At 45.3% G+C, this 21,560-nt stretch overlaps 1 protein-coding gene across 7 annotated transcripts in view; it reads left to right on the top strand.

Annotated features, from left to right (window-relative positions):
• LOC119969344 (synaptonemal complex protein 2-like) overlaps positions 1 to 21,560 on the top strand; it is an 855,597-nt gene that overhangs the window by 396,663 nt on the left and 437,374 nt on the right. For all 7 annotated transcript variants that reach the window (XR_005461337.1, XM_038802871.1, XM_038802868.1 and 4 more), the window contains one exon: positions 9,003 to 9,162. Coding sequence is in view for 6 of the 7 variants with exons in the window: in XM_038802871.1 (XP_038658799.1) it covers positions 9,003 to 9,162 (160 nt within the window). In the remaining variant the exon portion in view is untranslated. The remainder of the gene's footprint in view (positions 1 to 9,002; positions 9,163 to 21,560) is intronic.

Genomic DNA, 21,560 nt, shown 5'->3' with positions numbered 1-21,560 from the left:
TTTAAGGGAGATGTGCGTGGAAAGTTTTTTACGCAGAGGGTGGTGGGTGCCTGGAATGCTTTACCAGCGGAGGTGGTAGAGGCGGGCACGATAGCATCATTTAAGAGGCATCGAGACGGGTATATGAATGGGCGGGAACAGAGGGAAGTAGACCTTAGAAAATAGGAGACAGGTTTAGATAAAGGATCTGGATCGGCACAGGCTGGGAGGGCCGAAGGGCCTGTTCCTGTGCTGTAATTTTATTTTCTTTGTTCTCTCCAGCGTTTATACTATGTTACATCTGAGCTGCCTGTCTGTGTCCTGCTAACCAGCTGCCATTCCTGTGAAGAGAGCTGACTTCCTGTTTGTCTATGTATATATACATCTCTGGTGCTCCGTTTAGTGGTTACTTAGTTGTAGTGTTGTTACCCTAACCCCTTGTGTATATACAGTAATGCATATCACTGCATCCCCCCTTTTCAACATTTAAACAAAAACATATTTTCCGTACTTTGTTAATGAAAATCGTACAAAACAGGTAGATAAATGATGATATGTACAAGTTGGGATGATATTGATTATACAAAGCCAATTAATATTTAAATCCAATCTTAATGAAAAATATTTATGAGTCCAAACTTTGTGAATTTCTTCGGTTGAGTTGCTTTATTATAGAACATAGAACATTACAGCGCAGTACGGGCCCTTCGGCCCTCGATGTTGCGCCGACCCGTGAAACCATCTGAAGCCTATCTGACCTACACTATTCCATTTTCATCCATATGTCTATCCAGTGACCACTTAAAAGCCCTTAAATTTGGCGAGTCTACTACTGTTGCAGGCAGGGCGTGTCCTTTGTGGTATCTGATGTTTCATTGAGCGTTTCTTCTTGAGAATTGTGAGAATGATCTGATGTTGCATTGATCTTGGTGACATCACTCCTTTGTGGTTGATGTGAGTCCTTGGTGCTCCTCTTCTGGAGTCATTTCTGGTTCATTTGAATCATCATTGATTTCTTGGTGCTCCTCTTTTGGAGTCAAAATCTTCAAGATTTCATTTTCTTGTGAATAGTTTAGAGTAGATTAGGTTTTAATTAACGTGGTCTCACTGGACTCGAGAGTAGTTTCACTTTGATTGTTGAGTGCTTCTGCACACAGGATCTGTCAGTCTCGCTGTGATCTTGCACATCTTGTATGTCGATGGCGATCACATTGTCACTATTCTCACATACACTATTCAGTGTCTTCTTGTTGGTTAAATGAGCTGGGTAGACTTTCATCGACTTCTTCTGGTGGCTCAAATAAGCTGGGTAGTCTTTTTGTTGTTCACATGAGCTTGGTAGACTTTCATAGTCTTTTTCCTGTTCACGTGAGCCTGGTAGGCTTTCATAGTCTGCTGCTGGTTGCTCAGATAAGGTTGAAAGACCTTCATGGTCTTGTTCATGCATGGACTTCGCTCTGGAATCTTTAGTTGCTTCCATTTTGGGGTCTGTCAATGAGCACCCTGTGCAGGCTTGCGTTGTTCTCTCTGTGGAGTCTTTCATCACTCTCTGTGTGGAGTTGTGCAGTTCTCACTGTGGAGTCGATCTATGATTTCGCAATGGAGTCGTTCAGGACTCGCTGGGTGGCATCGTTTTCTTCTTGGGTATTTGACAGGTTGCTGTCATCCAATATATCGATGATTTCCCATTGCATCATGGTATTGAATTCATCTACTATGAGTAGAGTCGTGTTGAGCTTTTCAACCGCGACGCTGATGCTTTTATGATCATCATATTCAAATAACTCAGCCATGTCTGAGTAGTATTTTTCGATAAACAAATCATCTTTTTTTGTTTCAGATTTGTTATTGTCCTCTTCATGTTCAATGAACAAATCATCTTCTTTGCTTTCGGATTTGTCATTGTGCCCTTCACTTTGGGTGGTGCAAACTGCTTGTTCCAGGGTGCTGCGAAAGTTATGTTCAACTGCTGGTAGAAGTTCAGGCGTTGTTGTGCCTTTTTGGTTACATTTGTTGGTTTTGTGCCTTTAAGAGTCTTGTTTGTGATTTTCGGGCAATTCCCCTTTAAGTGGGAGTGGTCTGAGTTGTCCGACATCATGACGCTCGTGACGTAAAGTGTAGGAATCGATTTCGCCTGCGCAAATCGATTTTCTTTTACCGTGTGCTTTATCGTGAACTGCGTATGCGCGCCTTGCACACGCGCAGATGCCACTTTGAGTTGTGCGCTCTTTTGGTTCAACTGCGCATGCGCGAGAACGATCTGCACCCAAAACGTTCTTTTTTTCTATTGCGCATGCGCGGCTGCAGTTTCCTGCACATGCGCAGACCCAGATTTGTGTCTTTTGTTCCCCGGGCAGTTTAAAATGTGCTCAGACGCCATTTTAACTTCTTCAGACCCAAACTTTTTCACCATTTTTTCTTGTTAAAAACTTAAAGGTGTTTATTTCTTGCAATCTGCACTTGTCAATCGTGATTTCCAGCATTAAACCTTTCTGTTCTGAAGATTGTTTGAGTTTTGCAACACTCATTCCCTGTGCAATTTGGTCTCTGAGGATTGAATGTCTTAAAGCAGCATTGTTACTGGTGTAACAGTAATCTTTACATTTTTTAAAGTATTACTTCTAATTTGGTGTTGTCTTCACCTTTCGAGTAATTAAAGCAGTTATAGATTTTTATAGCTTCATGTCCTGCAAGTAGAAGTACTATTTTCATTTCTTCTGAGGCCACGCTCAACACATTAACTATGATATACAATTGGAACGTTTGTTTACCAGTTGTTTTCAGCTGCGGTGGAGTTCCAACGAGTTCCATCGACTCTGCGAAGTCTCCCCACGTACGTGTTTTCTTCTGTTTTCGATCTTGCTTTGTCTGCATCTTGTGTAATCTTCTACTAAGCGTTCTGAAGTTCCCTGGTACAATGTATTTATTATTCCTTGTGTCTGAATAAAGCTCGTAGTCTTACAGTTGAAGTAGATGCTTTATTTCTATGAGTTTGTTCTCTCTCCAGCGTTTATACTATGTTACATCTGAGCTGCCCATCTGTGTCCTGCTCACCAGCTGCCGCTCCTGTGAAGAGAGCCAACTTCCTTTTTGTCTATGTATATATACATCTCTGGTGCTCCCTCTAGTGGTTATGTAGTTGTAGTGTATTTACCTTAACCTCTGGAACCGATGTCCTAGGGGGGGTGTTTTCTACAGCTGTTGGGGAGGGTTTAAACTAATGTGGCAGGGGGATGGGAACCGATGCAGGAAGTTGGAAGGTAGTAAAACAGGTACAGAAGCAAAAGGAAGTAAGGGGAAAAGTGCAAGGCAGAGAAGACATAGTCAAAAATCTAAAAGGGGGACAGTACAAGGTACAGTGACTGAGGGGAGCTCAGTGAATAGGCCCAGTAATAACAAAAGGAATAAAACTGGAGATGTTAAGATTCAAAACAAAGGTAAAAAAAACAACATAAGTGTACTTTACCTGAATGCTCGTAGTATTCGGAATAAAGTAAATGAGTTGATGGCACAAATCATCGTAAATGACTATGATTTAGTGGCTATTACTGAAACATGGTTAAAGGATGGTCACGACTGGGAGTTAAATATCCGAGGGTATCAAACTATTCGGAAGGACAGAGTGGATGGTAAGGGAGGTGGTGTTGCTCTGTTATTTAAGGATGACATCCGGGCAATAGTAAGGGATGACATCGGTGCTATGGAGGATAAGGTTGAATCCATTTGGGTGGAAATCAGGAATAGTAAGGCGAAAAAGTCACTGATAGGAGCAGTCAATCGGCCACCAAATAGTAACGTTATGGTGGGGCAGGCAATAAACAAAGAAATAACTGATGCATGTAGAAATGGTACAGCAGTTATCATGGGGGATTTTAATCTACATGTCGATTGGTTTAACCAGGTCGGTCAAGGCAACCTTGAGGAGGAGTTTATAGAATGTATCCGCGATAGTTTCCTAGAACAGTATGTAATGGAACCTACGAGGGAACAAGCGGTCCTAGATCTTGTCCTGTGTAATGAGACAGGATTGATTCATGATCTCATAGTTAGGGATCCTCTCGGAAGGAGCGATCACAATATGGTGGAATTTAAAATACAGATGGAGGGTGAGAAAGTAAAATCAAATACTAGTGTTTTGTGTTTAAACAAAGGAGATTACAAGGGGATGAGAGAAGAACTAGCTAAGATAGACTGGGAGCAAAGACTTTATGGTGGAACAGTTGAGGAACAGTGGAGAACCTTCCAAGCGATTTTTCACAGTGCTCAGCAAAGGTTTATACCAACAAAAAGGAAGGACGGAAGAAAGAGGGAAAATCGACCATGGATATCTAACGAAATAAGGGAGAGTATCAAATTGAAGGAAAAAGCATATGAAGCAGCAAAGATTGCTGGGAGATTAGAGGACTGGGAAATCTTTAGGGGGCAACAGAAAGCTACTAAAAAAGCCATAAAGAAGAGTAAGATAGAGTATGAGAGTAAACTTGCTCAGAATATAAAAACAGACAGTAAAAGTTTTTACAAATATATAAAGCAAAAAAGAGTGGCTAAGGTAAATATTGGTCCTTTAGAGGATGAGAAGGGAGTTTTAATAATGGGAAATGAGGAAATGGCTGAGGAACTGAACAGGTTTTTTGGGTCGGTCTTCACAGTGGAAGACACAAATAACATGCCAGCGACTGATAGAAATGAGGCTATGACAGGTAAGGACCTTGAGAGGATTGTTATCACTTAGGAGGGAGTGATGGGCAAGCTAATGGGGCTAAAGGTAGACAAGTCTCCTGGCCCTGATGGAATGCATCCCAGAGTGCTAAAAGAGATGGCTAAGGAAATTGCAGATGCACGAGTGATAATTTACCGAAATTCACTAGACTCTGGGGTGGTCCCGGTGGATTGGAAATTAGCAAACGTGACGCCACTGTTTAAAAAAGGAGGTAGGCAGAAAGCAGGAAATTATAGGCCAGTGAGCTTAACTTCGGTAGTCGGGAAGATGCTGGAATCTATCATCAAGGAAGAAATTGCGAGGCATCTGGATAGAAATTGTCCCACTGGGCAGACGCAGCATGGGTTCGTAAAGGGCAGATCATGCCTAACTAATTTAGTGGAATTTTTTGAGGACATTACCAGTGCAGTAGATAACGGGGAGCCGATGGATGTGGTATATCTGGATTTCCAGAAAGCCTTTGACAAGGTGCCACACAAAAGGTTGCTGCATTAGATGAAGATGCATGGCATTAAGGGTAAAGTAGTAGCATGGATAGAGGATTGTTTAATTAATAGAAAGCAAAGAGTTGGGATAAATGGGTGTTTCTCTGGTTGGCAATCAGTAGCTAGTGGTGTCCCTCAGGGATCCGTGTTGGGCCCACAATTGTTCACAATTTACATAGATGATTTGGAGTTGGGGACCAAGGGCAATGTGTCCAAGTTTGCAGATGACACTAAGATGAGTGGTAAAGCGAAAAGTGCAGAGGATACTGGAAGTCTGCAGAGGGATTTGGATAGGTTAAGTGAATGGACTAGGGTCTGGCAGATGGAATACAATGTTGACAAATGTGAGGTTATCCATTTTGGTAGGAATAACAGCAAACGGGATTATTATTTAAACGATAAAATATTAAAGCATGCCGCTGTTCAGAGAGACTTGGGTGTGCTAGTGCATGAGTCACAGAAGGTTGGTTTACAAGTGCAACAGGTGATTAAGAAGGCAAATGGAATTGTGTCCTTCATTGCTAGAGGGATGGAGTTTAAGACTAGGGAGGTTATGTTGCAATTGTATAAGGTGTTAGTGCGGCCACACCTGGAGTATTGTGTTCAGTTTTGGTCTCCTTACTTGAGAAAGGACGTACTGGCGCTGGAGGGTGTGCAGAGGAGATTCACTAGGTTAATCCCAGAGCTGAAGGGGTTGGATTATGAGGACAGGTTGAGTAGACTGGGACTGTACTCGTTGGAATTTAGAAGGATGAGGGGGGATCTTATAGAAACATTTAAAATTATGAAGGGAATAGATAGGATAGATGCGGGCAGGTTGTTTCCACTGGCGGGTGACAGCAGAACTAGGGGGCATAGCCTCAAAATAAGGGGAAGTAGATTTAGGACTGAGTTTAGGAGGAACTTCTTCACCCAAAGGGTTGTGAATCTATGGAATTCCTTGCCCAGTGAAGCAGTTGAGGCTCCTTCATTACATGTTTTTAAGGTAAAGATAGATAGTTTTTTGAAGAATAAAGGGATTAAGGGTTATGGTGTTCGGGCCGGAAAGTGGAGCTGAGTCCACAAAAGATCAGCCGTGATCTAATTGAATGGCGGAGCAGGCTCGAGGGGCCAGATGGCCTACTCCTGCTCCTAGTTCTTATGTTCTTGTGTATATACAGTAATGCATATCACGACAGTGGACACCTAAAAACTTGAAGCTCTCGACCCTTTCTGCTTCATTCTCATTGATGTAGGTAGGGGCATGTTCTCCTCTATACTTCCTGAAATCCATGAGAATCTCATTTGTTTTGTTGACATTGAGGGAGAGATTATTGTCGTCGCTCCAGTTCACCAGATTCTCGATCTCATTCCTGTACTCTGTCTCATCATTGTTTGAAATCTGACCCACTCCGGTGGTGTCATCAGCAAATTTGAAAATCGAGTTGGAGGGGAATTTAGCCACACGTGTATAAGGAGTACAGTGGGGGCTGAGGACACAGCCTTGTGAGGCATCGATGTTGAGGATGAACGTGGAGGAGGTGTTGTTGCCTATCCTTACTGATTGTGGTCTGTGGGTTAGGAAGTTCAGGATCCAGTCGCCGAGGGAGGAGCTGAGGCCCAGGCCACGGAGTTTGGAGATGAGTTAGTGTTGAAGACTAAGCTGTATTAGGAATCTGACACAGGTGTCTTTGTTATCTAGGTTTTCCAGTGTTGAGTGCAGGGCCAGGGAGATGGCGGCTGCTGTGGACCTGTTGCAGCAGTAGGCGAACTATAGTGGATCAAGGCAATCCGGGAGGCTGAAGTTGATTTGTGCCATGACTAACCTTTCGAAGCACTTCATAATGGGCGGCACGGTAGCACAGCGGCAGCACGGTAACACAAGTGGCTAGCACTGTGGCTTCACAGCGCCAGGGTCTCGGGTTCGATTCCCCACTGGGTTGCTGTCTGTTCAGAGCCTGCATGTTCTCCCCGTGTCTGCGTGGGTCTCCTCCGTGTGCTCCGGTTTACTCCCACAGTCCAAAGATGTGCAGGTTAGGTGGATTGGCCATGCTAAATTGCCCTTAGTGTCCAAAAAGGTTAGGAGGGGTTATTGGGTTACGGGGATAGGGTGGAAGTAAGGCCTTAAATGGATCAGTGCAAACATAATGGGCCGAATGGCCTCCTTCTGCACTGTATGTTCTATGTTCTATAATGATGCATGTCAGAGCCACTGGATGATAGCCATTAAGGCATGCTGCTTGCCTTTTCTTTGGTACAGGGATGATGGTCGTCTTCTTGAAGCAGATAGGGACCTCAGATTGTTGTAAAGAGAGGTTGAAGATGTCTATGAATACCCCCTACAGCTGATCCACGCAAGACCCGAGTGCTCGTCCGGGCACACCATCCAGGCCAGCGGCTTTCCGTGGATTGATCTTTGAGAATGCTGCTTTGACATCTGCAATTTTGACCTCAGATACAAGTTCATCTGAAGCTTCCAGGGTGGAGGGCGTGCTCTCGCTGACCTCTAGCTCAAAGCGTGCATCGAATGCGTTGAGCTCATCAGGAGGGTTGCATTGGAGCCGGTGATTTTACATGCCTTCATCTTGTAGCACGTGATGTCTTGCAGTCCCTGCCACAATCGGCGGGGTCCGTGTGGCTAGCCTGGGACTTGAGCTTGGTCCGGTACTGTGTCTTGGAATCTTTGATGGATTTCCTCAGATCATATCTGGCTTTCTTGTAAGGTCAGAGTTGCCTGACTTAAACGCCTGAGACCTAGACTTTAGCAAGCAGTGTATATCCTTGTTCATCCAGGGTTTCCAGTTGGGAAACATGCGGATTTGCTTCTTTGGGACACAGTCTTCTACATGCTTACTAATAAAGTCAGTTACTGTAGTGGTGTACTCGTTCAGGCTGGTCGCAGAGTTTCTAAATACTGACTAGTCAACTGACTCTTTGATCTTTGTTTGTTCTGTATTCCAAAGAACCAAAGATGAAACCTAAATTTATTCAAACCAATTTACAGTCCTCTGTTTGTTTACATTTCAAGAAATGTTGCTTTTTTATCCTGTCTAAATAAGATTTTACATTGCCTTTTATATTTTTAGTTGTTGCTTCTCTTGTGCAATCCCACTATTGGTCACAACAGGATTTGTTTCCAATGTGTGAGGTGCTGGAGTACATTTAATACTTAAGAGTAACAGGTTGGGAGGAGGGAATTAGGAATGGAATTATAAGGCACTTAGGTCTCACACGCAAAGGCCCAGAAAGTGTTGGGATCCTAGACTCAACATAGGAAGAGAGCACAAGTAGACCTGAATTGATGAAATGGGTTAGGCTTTCAGCGGGTGTTCTGTTGGGCTACTATGAAGATAGGATGGGTACGTATTGTTAAATATAATTTTTCAGAATTGCTGTTTTTTGGTTTGTATAATTCTATCAATAACTTTGTTTTAAAGTACTTTTTAAATTTACATATAGAGCAATAGCATTGGTATTATTGATATATAAGTAGTATTAAAGGTGAATAGATTGCTACCCATGATTTTGCAATTGATAGCAGATTGAATGGTTTAATAATAGAATAATTGTCATGTTTCATCAAAATTTTAGTTATAATTATTGTCTGGTTTGAAAGGTTTCCCCCGTCGTATGGGAATGGAGAACTCCATTGACCTCGGGCGAGATTCTCCGGTCGCCAGGTTGAAGCAATCGGATAATCCCATCCGTGGTTACCCATATCAGCAGCTAAACTTTATGGCCTGAATGTGTTTGTTGCTTCCAAACTCACAACTGAAAAAACAAACCAGTAAATTACTAGTAAATTAATTTTGTTGCATAATTAATATTCTCCTTTGTAGTCTTCAGGTTGCAGAAATAAAAAGTACTTCTCCATTGATACTGACACAGATGGCAAAACTGATGTAAGTTGGCTACGAGAGTCTAACAGGAAGATTAAGCCCAAACTAGTGGTTTACACCAGACAAAAGAAAGAAAACAAAGCTGAGAATTTAGGCAAAGGTAAGATGAATTAAGTTTTGTCTGCCTTACTGTATGTCATGATCTCTCTCATACCTGCTCATTCATTCATTCTCTCTATTCAAAATTACATTTTGTAATGATCAAGTAATGATTTATGGGCAGCACGGTCGCATGGTGGTTAGCATAAATGCTTCACAGCTCCAGGGTCCCAGCTTCGATTCCCGGCTGGGTCACTGTCTGTGTGGAGTCTGCACGTCCTCCCCGTGTGTGCGTGGGTTTCCTCTGGGTGCTCCGGTTTCCTCCCAGAGTCCAAAGATGTGCGGGTTAGGTGGATTGGCCATGCTAAATTGCCCGTAGTGTCCTAAAAAATAAGGTTAAGGGGGGGTTGTTGGGTTACGGGTATAGGGTGGATATGTGGGTTTGAGTAGGGTGATCATTGCTCGGCACAACATCGAGGGCTGAAGGGCCTGTTCTGTGCTGTACTGTTCTATGTCTATGTCTAAGTAATTGCAGGTGAGCAAATCTGTTTTTTACTCACATCGATACAATCTAACTTCAAAAGTTTTCTTCAAAATAATTTTCAAAAACAACTGAGCACAAATTGCTGGAAGCTGAAATGATTTTCCTTCAGTCAGCTGATGAAACCTTACTGATGTATCCTGCGTAATATACTGCACATGCTCAATCTGTGTAATCTCGTCAAAAATATCAAGGCGAAGGGCAGGTGTAGAATCCGCCAAAGTAGCACGCGTAGACACGCACGTAGAAAACAAAGACTGGGTCTATTTCAGTGTACAATAACTTCCACTCCCCGAAGGGTCTCTCGCCTCGAAATGCACCCTGTCGGGGTTTTACTGCCCCCCCCCCCCCCCCAACTCCGGGAAGTTCATATTCTGTGGAGGTCACGGGAATTCTGATTAATTCTGTGACCTCCACGGGGTTATAACAGCAGGGTTTTTGAGGCAGTCATGTAAACCATAAATGAGGTGTTAAAAGACAACTCGATTAATAAATATATGCCATCATGCTCAGATTACTTTGAAGGGAATGAGAGAAGTTGTGAGGCAAAATACACATTTTTTCAAATAATATTTTATGAAAGATTTTAAAATCGCTACCGGTGGAGGCATGCAGAGGGGAAGTCGCATGTTGGGTGGCTCCTGCTTGAGGCGTTCTTTTCGGAGTTTTAAAGTCCGGTCCTGGGGGAAATTTGCGAATGATTGAGTGTAAGAATGTAAGGAAGGCAAAGGATGTCAAAAGGACGAAGGAAAACAACCGTGAAGAAGGGAGTGAGGGAGTGTTCACCGTTGAGTGAGAGGGCCAGCCAGGGAGCTAGCTAGATGGCGGAGGCTGGGCTGCCAGTGGGGCCGCACTGTTCACAACAGAAAGGAAGACTGAGGTGATGTCTTTGGAGCTGGAGAAGCAGTTTGCGAAGCATGTGGAGGCATTGAGGAAGGAGATGGCAGTGGCTTTGAAGGCGTTGGTGGAGGAGGCAATTGCCCCGGTGATCGTAGCTGAGGCGAAGACAAACCGAGGTAAGGGAGCAGGGCGAGAAAATGAAGGGAGTGGAGGAGGCCATGTCGCAGCACAGCGATCAGCTCACCTCGATGGGCGATGGCTACGGAGGGTGGTCAAGACCAATAAGGGGCTTCGAGCAAAGCTGGAGAACTTAGAAAACTGCTCAATGCGGCAAAATTGAAGGACTGTGGGCTTACCCGAGAGGGTAGAGGGCTCGAGGCCGACGGAGTATTTAGCTAATTTGGTGCCGGAATTGATGGGGGGAGGGTGAGGATCCCCCTAGGTATGAACTGGACTGAGCCCATCAGTCACTGAGGCCGAAGCGAAAGTTAAATGAGCCACCAAGGGCAGTGATCATCACAAGTTCCACGTGAAGGAGAAGGTGTTGAACTGGGCGAAGCAGAAACAGGAGGTGCAGTGGGCTGGTGCTGTTGTTCATAAGAGTGACGGTGGCGGTGGAGCTGGCAAAGAGCTGAGCGGCTTTCGGCTGAGTGAAGATGGCATTATATAACAGCGAGGTGTGATTTTGGGTGGTATATCCTGCAAAGCTGAAGGTGACCTACAATGACAGAGATTTCTACTTCGAGACAGTGGAGGCGGCGGAGGCGCTCGTGAAGGCAGAAGGCTTGGGACAGAAGTGAAGAATGGGACTGAAGAGGGGTTGTGGACTGTGAAACGGGAGTTAGGAGAGTGTATAAATGTATTTTTGACCGATATTATTTTTTTTACTTCACGCTGTTATAGAAGTTAAGTTTCTTTGATTAGGTAAAAAATATAGGTAAAAAACGGGATGAGGTCCTACAATCAGAATTTAGGGATTTTGGAGATAAGTTAAAAAGTAGGACCTCAAAGGTAATAATCTCAGGATTGCTACCAGTGCCACGAGACAGTCAGAGTAGAAATACAAGAATATTCAGAATGAATACGTGGCTTGAGAGATGATGCAGGAGGGAGGGGTTCAGATTTGTGGGACATTGGAACCGGTTCTGGGGGCGGTGGGACCATTACAAACCGGATGGTCTACATCTGGGCAGGACTGGAACCAATGTCCTAAGGGGTGCTTGTGCTAACACTGTTGGGGAGGTTTAAACTAATGTGGCAGGGGGATGGGAACCAAATTAGGATGTTAGAGGTCAGTAAAGAGGCAGCAGCTAAAGCCAGTAAGGTACGAGACAATAAACTCAATGTGACTAAGGGGAAGAGTAGACAGGGAAGAGATGATGAATGCAAAGGTGGTCTGAGGTGCATTTGTTTTAATGCGAGAAATGTAGCTGGTAAGGCAGATGAATTTAGGGCTTGGATTAGTACTTGGGAATATGATGTTATTGGTATTACTGAGACTTGGTTGAGGGAAGGGAAGGACTTGCAACTGAATATCCCAGGGTATAGATGCTTCAGGAGGGATAGAGAGGGAGGTAGTAGGGGTGGAGGAGTTGCATTACTAGTCAGAGATGATATCACAGCTGTGATTAAGGAGGGCACTATGGAGGATTCGAGCACTGAGGCAATATGGGTAGAGCTAAGAAATAGGAAGGGTGCAGTAACATTGTTGGGACTTTACTACAAGCCTCCCAAAAGAGAGCATGAAGTAGAGGTACAAATATGCAGACAGATTATAGAAAAATGTAGGAGCAATAGGGTGGTTGCGATGGGAGATTTTAACTTCCCCAACATTGAATCGTGTAGTATTGGAGGCGTAGATGGAGCAGAGTTTGTAAGGAGCATCCAGGAGAGTTTTTTAGAGCAGTATGTAAATAGTCCAACTCGGGAAGGAGCCATATTGGACCTGGTATTGGGGAATGATCCCGGCCAGGTGGTTGAAGTTTCAGTTGGTGATTACTTTGGGAATAGCGATCACAATTCCGTAAGTTTTATAATACTCATGGACAAAGACAGGAGTGGTCCTAAAGGAAAAGTGCTAAATTGGGGAAAGGCCGAGTATAAGAAAATTCGGCAGGAGCTAGGGAATGTGGACTGGGAGCAGCTGTTTAAGGGTAAATCCACATTTGAAATGTGGGAGTCTTTTAAGGAAAGGTTGATTAGAGTGCAGGACAGACATGTCCCTGTGAAAATGAGGGATAGAAATGGCAAGATTAGGGAACCATGGATGACGGGTGGAATTGTGAGACTAGCTAAGATGAAAAAGGAAGCATACATAAGATCGAGGCAACTCAAAACTGATGAAGCTTTGGAGGAATATCGGGAAAGTAGGACGAATCTCAAACGTGCCATCAAGAGGGCTAAAAGGGGTCATGAAATATCTTGGCTAACAGGGTTTAAGGAAAATCCTAAGCCTTTTATTCGTATGTAAGGAGCAAGAGGGTAACTAGAGAAGGATTGGCCCACTCAAAAGACAAAAGAGGGAATTTATGCGTGGAGTCAGAGGAAATGGGTGAGATTCTAATGAGTACTTTGCATCGGTATTCACCAAGGAGAGGGACATGACGGATGTTGAGGCTAGGGAGGGATGTTTAAATACTCTAGGTCAAGTCATCATACGGAAGGGGGAGGTTTTGGGTATTCTAAAAGTCATTAAGGTGGACAAGTCCCCAGGCACCGCGCACCGGATGGATCAATCCGGGTTACTGAGGGAAGCGAGGGTCGAAATAGCTGGGGCCTTAACAGATATCTTTGCAGCATCCTTGAGCACGGGTGAGGTCCCGGAGGACTGGAGAATTGCTAATATTGTCCCTTTGTTTAAGAAGGGTAGCAGGGATAATCCAGGGAATTATAGACCTGTGAGCTTGACATCAGTGGTAGGCAAACTGTTGGAGAAGCTCCTGAGGGATAGGATCTACTCACATTTGGAAGAAATAGACTTATCAGTGATAGGCAGCATGGTTTTGTGCAGGGAAGGTCATGTCTTACAAACCTAATAGATTCTTTGAGGAAGTGCCAAAGTTAATTGATGAGAGAAGGGCTGTAGATGTCATATACATGGACTTCAGTAAGGTGGTTTGATAAAGTTTCCCATGCAGGTTGATGGAAAAAGTGAAGTGGTATGGGGTTCAGGGTGTACTAGCTAGATGGATAAAGAACTGGCTGGGCAACAGGAGACAGAGAGTAGTGGTGGAAGGGAGTGTCTCAAAATGGAGAAGGGTGACTAGTGGTATTCCACAGGGATCCGTGCTCTTACCACTGTTGTTTGTGATGTACATAAATGATCTGGACGAAGGTATAGGTGGTCTGATTAGCAAGTTTGCAGATTATACTAAGATTGGTGGAGTTTGCAGATAGCGAGGAGGACTGTCAGAGAATACAGCAAAATATAGATAGATTGGAGAGTTGGGCAGAGAAATGGCAGATGGAGTTCAATCCAGGCATACGCGAGGTGATGCATTTTGGAAGATCTAACTCAGAGCAGACTATATGGTCAATGGAAGAGTCCTTGGGGAAAATTGATGTACAGAGAGATCTGGGAGTTCAGGTCCATTGTACCCTGAAGGTGGCAACACAGGTTGATAGAGTGGTCAGAAGGCATACAGCATGCTTGCCTCATCGGACGGGGTATTGAGTACAAGAGTAGGCAGGTCATGTACAGTTGTATAGGACTTTGGTTAGGCACATTTGGAATATTGCGTGCAGTTCCGGGTCGCCACATTACCAGACGGATGTGGATGCTTTAGGGAGGGTGCAGAGGAGGTTCCCAGGATGTGCCTGGTATGGAGGGTGCTAGCTATGAAGAAAGGTTGAGTAGATTAGGATTGTTTTCGTTGGAAAGACGGAGGTTGAGGGGGACCTGATTGAGGTCTACAAAATTATGAGAGGTATGGACAGGGTGGATAGCACAATCTTTTTCCAAGATTGGGGTGTCAATTACAAGGGGTCACGATTTCAAGGTGAGAGGGGGAAAGTTTAAGGGAGATGTGCGTGGAAAGATTTTTACGCAGAGGGTGGTGGGTGCCTGGAACGCTTTGCCAGCAGAGGTGGTAGAGGCGGGCACGATAGCATCATTTAAGATGCATCCAGACAGATATATGAACGGGCGGGGAACAGAGGGAAGTAGACCTTGGAAAATAGGGGACAGATGTAGATAAAGGATCTGGATTGGCGCAGGCTGGGAGGGCCGAATGGCCTTTTCCTGAGCTGTAATTTTCTTTTCTTTGTTCTTTGATTGTTATTCTTTGTTGCAACGGTTTTATTTTATTGAAATGGTTGGGTTTGATTGTTCTTCCTGGGACTGGGCGGGAGGGGAGGGGAGGGAATGCCTGGGTGCGGGTCCCCACGCTAGCCAACCTAAATCGGCTAGTGAACTGAAGTGGGGGAGGGGCTGCGAACATTGGAGCCTGGCGAGCAGGTTTTGATGGCCCAAGGAGGGGTGAACAGTGGGGAGGGGATCGAGACTGGGTGAGTGTTTTCCGAGAGGAAGTGCATTGGGGGATTCTGGGAGAGGGTTCGATGTTAACAATGAATAGGGGCGGGTCAGGCTCATGGGGCAGGGCCCGGAGTTATGATTATGGTGGATAAGAAGGTGTGAGACCCCCGGTTAGGATAGTTACGTGGAGCGCAAGTTATTTGGGCGGCCCAGTCAAAAGATCATGGGTGCTTGCGCATCTGAAAGGTTTGAAGGCCGATGTGGCGATGCAGCAGGAGAGTCACTTGAGGGTGAAGGATCAGGTGAGGCTGAGGAAGGGCTGGGTTAGCCAGGTATTTCATTTGGATTTGATGACTGGGCTCGAGTGGTAGCGGTACTGGTAAGCAAAAGTGTATGGTTCCAGATGGAGAACGTGGTTGTGGACCAGGAGGGGAGGCTGGTGGCGCTGGAGAACGTATATGGTCCCAACTGGGATGCTGTAGGATTTGTAAAGAAGGAGTGTGTGGCCATCCCCGACTTGAATTTACCCGACGTTGATAGTGGGTGGAGATTGGAAACTTGGTGGCAGGAGCTGAGAATGGACAGGTCACAGCCGCCCTCGCTTGGGGGGCAAAGGCATTGGCTGGACTAATGGCGGAAATGGAGGGGGTGGACCTTTGGAGGTTTCTGCACCTGGGGAGCGGGAGTACTCTTTTTTCTCCTCGGTCCATAAGGTTTATTTGCGAATTGACTTTTTGTGGTGGGGAAGGCGTTGTTGGCTGGAGTCAAGGTAGTCAGAATATTTGGCTATTGCTATATCAGAGCATGATGGGTGGATATGGTGTTGGAGAGCGGGCAGTGCAGAGGCCAGGGTGGAGATTGGATGTGGGGTTGTTGGGATCGAGGGTTCTGTGATAAGATTGGGAAAGTAATTGAATTACTTCAATTAAGGGGTTAAATTGTACGGGGAGATCTAGCAGGTGGGTGGTTTGGGAAGCTCTAAAGGCGGGTGGTGAGGAGGGAGGTGATCTCATTTCAGACAAAGGTGGATAAGGGGGAGAAGGGGGAGCATAATAGATAAGATGTTAGAGGTAAACAAGAGGTATGCAGAAGACGGGAACCAGCAAAGTTGGAAAAGAGAAGGAGTTGCAAGCGAGCTTTGACCGGACTGTCCACAAGGAAGGCGGTGAGCCAACTGAGGCGGGCGAGGGGAGGGGTTTACAAATATGGAGAGAAGGCATGTTAGTAGGCCAGCTTCAGAGGGAGGCAGCGGCGAGGGAATTTGTTCAGGTGCGGGATAGGGCAGAGAAGTTGGTGGTGGCTCCGGATCAGATTAATAGGGTGTCCTTTGTTCTTTGCAATAGGGTGTTTGAGGAGTTTTACGAGAGATTGTATAGGTCGGAACCAACTGGGGAGGATCGGGAGATGCAGGAATTCCTGGATGTTTGGAATACCCAAGGTTGGCGAAGGAGGGATAGGACCATAGTGGAGCAGGAGATAAAAAGGTGCGATTGGGAGGATGCAATCGGGGAAGGTAGCAAGGCCAGATGGGTTTCCGGTGAGTATTGCAAGGGGATGTTTGAGAAGGTAATAGGGAAGGGGGTATTGCCACAGACTTTGGGGAAGGTATCAATCACCCTGTTGCTCAAGAAGGATAAGGATCCGACAGAATGTGGGTCATATAGAACATACAGAACATAGAACATACAGTATAGAAGGAGGCCATTCAGCCCATCGAGTCTGCACCAACCCACTTAAGCCCTCACGTCCACCCTATCCCCGTAACCCAATAACCCCCTCCTACTTTTTGGTCACTAGGGTAAATTTATCATGGCCAGTCCACCTAACCTCACTTCTTTGGACTGTGGGAGGAAACCGAAGCACCCCGGGAGGAATCTACGCAGACATGGGGAGAACGTGCAAACTCTGCACAGACAGTGACCCAGCAGGGAATCGAACCTGGGACCCTGGCGCTGTGAAGCCACAGTGCTATCCACTTATGCTACCGTGCTGCTCTTATCCCCCAGATAGGCCCATATCACTTCTGAATGTTGGACGCAAAGGTGTTGGTGAAATATTGATGGAGAGTTTGGAGGAGTGCTTCCTGAAGGTGATGGGGGAAGATCAGACAGGGTTTTGTTATGTTATGTACTCTGGGATAACACAGGCTGCAACTCGATGCAGCTTTGGCCAAAAGATACTCCAGACTTGGAAGTAATTTCAATGTGATTTATTGAACCATTAGCACATTCTCTATGAGTTCGACTCTCCTGCTAATCTTGATATAGTAAGAAGTCTTACAACACCAGGTTAAAGTCCAACAGGTTTGTTTCAAACACTAGCTTTCAGAGCACTGCTCCTTCCTCAGGTGATGAAGGAGCAGTGCTCTGAAAGCTCGTGTTTGAAACAAACCTGTTGGACTTTAACCTGGTGTTGTCAGACTTCTTACTGCGCTCACCCCAGTCCAAAGCCGGCATCTCCACATCAATCTGCTATAGTAACTCAGTCGAACTAACCATTCTGCTCTAAGCCACGTATTGGGTGTGATGCTTCTGATCTGCCCCTGTTCCTACTCTCTAAGTGCCGCCTGTGGAAAGAGACAGAGCATGTGTGCCCTGTCCTTATATATGTTAATGCCCCCTTGTGGTAGTGTCACCTCTAGATGTCTTGACTGCCCATTGGTCGTGTCCTATTCTATGTGTTCATTAGCTGTGTGTCTGCATGACATGGCATCGCTGGTGCTCCCTCTAGTGTTTACTTAGTTGCAGTGTATTTACATTAACCCCTTGTGTATTTACAGTAATGCATATCACCACATCCCCCTTTTTTCGTGTTACATATTTTCTGTACAGTGTTAAAGAAATATTGAACAAAAACAGGTAAATAAGTGATGACATGCACAAGTTATGATGACTGTGATGACTATCAAGGTCAAAGAATAGTTATGATGACATGGAGGATCATACAATACCAAATAGGGCAGCACGGTAGCATAGTGGTTAGCACAATTGCTTCACAGCTCCAGGGTCCCAGGTTCGATTCCCGGCTGGGTCACTGTCTGTGCGGAGTCTGCACGTTCTCCCCGTGTGTGCGTGGGTTTCCTCTGGGTGCTCCGGTTTCCTCCCACAGTCCAAAGATGTGCAGATTAGGTGGATTGGCCATGCTAAAGTGCCCTTCATGCCCAAAATTGCCCTTAGTGTTGGTTGAGTGGGGGTTACTGGGTTATGGGGATAGGGTGGTGTGGGCTTGGGTAGGGTGCTCTTTCCAGAGCCGGTGCAGACTCGATGGGCCGAATGGCCTCCTTCTGCACTGTAAATTCTATGAAATTCTATGAAATAATAGTTATGATGACGTTGAGGATTATACAATACCAAATAATAGTTATGAGTCCAAAGTTCATGAATTTACACGGTTGAGTGGCTTTCTTGTGCTGTTATGGAAGTGTCGATGTTGATGTTGTCATTCTCTTGTGAACGTCACCAGTGTCCTTGTGTTTACGTAACCAAGAAGTCATCAGGAGGTGTTCAAATGGTCAAATCACTTCATTGTCTGAGGTGGACTCTTTTTTTCATGCTTGTGGTAGTAATTCTTGATGACATCTTTCCTGAAAGTGGTTTGCTTGTCCGTAGTGTAGCAAACATGAATTGGTAAGATGCGTTGACATGCCATGGTATGTTTACACTCTCGCCATTGTTCTGAGCTGAGCAGTAACATATCCTTCATGGGCAGAGTTGTATCATGTCGTACCAGTTGTTGTTCTATTGTTGTTGTCATTGTTATTGACATGCTTGTTGGCTCTGGTACGTTTCTTGTTGTCTTTGTTGTTGTTTTTGTAGGTTTTGTTGTTGTGTTTGTCGTGGAGTCTGTCGACGAGCTCGCTGTGGAGGCTTTCTGTGTTCTCTGTGTGGAGACATGCAGCGATCTCGCTGTGGAGCTTTTTTTAAATATTAGGTGGGTATTGAACGTGGTTATGGTACCGGCGGAGGGGAGGGAGACAAAGGTGGTTGTGGCATTGGGCGCGGAGAAGGAGTTTGACCAAGTAGAGTGGAGGTTTTGGATGGCGGTTCTGAAGCTGTTTGGGATTGGGCCATGATTTGTAGATTGGATAAGATTACTGTACAGGGAGCCGAGGGTGAGTGTCCGCATGAATAACATCAATTCTGTCCCCCCAATGGAGCCGTTGGCCATTGCATTGAGGAGTTTGGACGAGTGGAAAGGGATAGTGCGGTAGGGGGGGTGGGTGCAGAGGTAAAGCATCGGATCTCTTTGTACGCGGACAACTTGCTATTGTATGTAATGGAACCGAGTGTGACGATGGGTGTCATATTGGAGCTGCTTCAGTGTTTGGGTCCTTTTCGGGGTATAAACTAAATGTAGATAAAAGTGAATTTTTTGTTTTGTCTCGGCCAGGGATGGGGGCGTCTACCATTCCGTATGGCAGGGACTCTCTTTGGAGATCTGGGGGTGCAGGTGGCATGGGATTGGGGAGGGCTCCATAGGTATAACATTACTAGTTTGATGGGGAAGGTGAAGGCAGACTTGGTAAGGTGGGATGGTCCTCCTCTGTCACTGGCAGGTCGGGTACAGGCAATTAAAATTAATGTGTTGCCACAATTTTTCAAGGAGGTTGAAAAGATGATTACTTGTTTATATGAGCGGAAAAGGTGGCTAGAATTAGGAAGGTGCTGTTGCAGAGAGACGGCAGTCAGAGGGGTTGGGTCTCCCAAATTTACTATATTATTACTGGGCGGCGAATGCTGAGACAGTGGGGAGCTGGGAGACTCCCAGTGGGTGAGAATGGTGGAGAGTCTGTGCAGTGGGTCGGTGTTGGCAACAGCACCGCTCCCAATGGCCCCGGGGAAATACTCGGGGAGTCCGTTGGTGGTAGCGATGCTGAAAATCTCGAGGCAGTTGCGCCAGCACTTTAGACTGGGGGCGGGGTCAAGGGAAATGCTGATTATGGGGAATCCCGGATTTGAACCAAATTACTGGGATGGGAGTTTTCGTAGATGGGAGGAGAAGGGAGTAAGAACAAGAACAAAGAACAAAGAAATTTACAGCACAGGAACAGGCCCTTCGGCCCTCCCAGTCTGCGCCAATCCAGATCCTTGTGAATGTTGTGGAGGGAGCCCCACAAACCATGTTCATATGTTTTGGTCCTGTCCAAAGCTGAAGGCATATTAGAGGGATGTCTTCAGGGTGATTTCACAGGTGGTGCATATGAAGCTTGCACTGAATCCTCTGGAAGCCATATTCGGGGTATCGGATCGGCCGGGTTGGAAGCAGGTGCGGAGGCAGATATTTTAGCTTTCGCCTCATTGATTAGCCGAAGTCGGGTCCTTTGGTACAGGTCAGCTTCTCCACCCTGTGCCCTGATGAATTCAAATTTCACCATCTGCCAAGGAGGGATTCAAACCCAGGTCCCCAGAACATGACCCTGAGACTCTGGATTACAAACCCAGAACCAATACCATTACACCAAACATAGAACAGTACCACGCAGTACGGGCCCTTCGGCCCTCGATGTTGCGCCAACCTGTGAAACCATCTGAAGCCTATCTGACCTACACTATTCCATTTTCATCCATATGTCTATCGAGTGACCACTTAAATGCCCTTAAAGTTGGCGAGTCTACTACTGTTGCAGGCAGGGCGTTCCACACCCCTACTACTCTCTGAGTAAAGAAACTGCCTCTGACATCTGTCCTATATCTACCACCCCTCAATTTAAAGCTATGTCCCCTCGTGTTGGTCATCACCATCCGAGGAAAAAGACTCTCACTGTCCACCCTATCTAACCCTCTGACTATCTTCTATGTCTCTATTAAGTCACCTCTCAACCTTCTCCTCTCTAACGAAAACAACCTCAAGTCCCTGAGCCTTTCCTCGTAAGACCTTCCCGCCATACCAGGCAACATCCTAGTAAATCTCCTCTGAACCCTTTCCAAAGCTTCCACATCCTTCCTATAATGTGGTGACCAGAACTGTTTTAAATGTTCTTTCCACGTCTGGAAGTTGGAAATAAAAGCAGATTGTCCCACTTTCTCAATGCAATCCTTCAAACGTGGGATAGGGTAAGAGTCCGTTCTTGTAACTGCATTCACTTTTCGATAGTCCACACACAATCGTTGGGTACCGTCTGGTTTAGGTACCATCATTATGGGTGAGCTCCATTGGCTGCAACCCACTTCAATTATGCCATTTTTCAGCATACTCTCAATCTCTCTGTTAACCTGTGCCAATTTTAAAGGATTAAGTCTAGATAGATGTTGTTTGATAAGAACAGTATTTCCCACATCTACATCATGTATAGCCATTTTAGTACTTCCCAATGTATCTCTACAAACTTGCCCATGTGATATCAATAACTCTTTCAGGTCAGTTTGTTTTTCCTCTGGAAGGTAACTTCACAATTCATCCCAATTTTTAAGAACATCCTCATTTTCCAATTTAATTTGAGGTATGTCAAATTCACAGTCATCTGGATTTGGTTTGTCACTTTGAGTTAGAATCATTAAAACTTCCTTTTTCTCTCCTTCCCTTTCAAAGTATCTTTTAAGCATATTCACATGACACAGTCGGTGAGTCTTCCTTCTATCTGGTGTTTTTACCACATAATTCACCT

This window comes from Scyliorhinus canicula, chromosome 7 (assembly GCF_902713615.1).
Source record: "Scyliorhinus canicula chromosome 7, sScyCan1.1, whole genome shotgun sequence".
Classification (NCBI taxonomy): domain Eukaryota; kingdom Metazoa; phylum Chordata; class Chondrichthyes; order Carcharhiniformes; family Scyliorhinidae; genus Scyliorhinus; species Scyliorhinus canicula.
The sequence above is the reverse complement of the archived record's forward strand: the minus strand, read 5'-3'. Positions and strand labels throughout refer to the sequence as shown.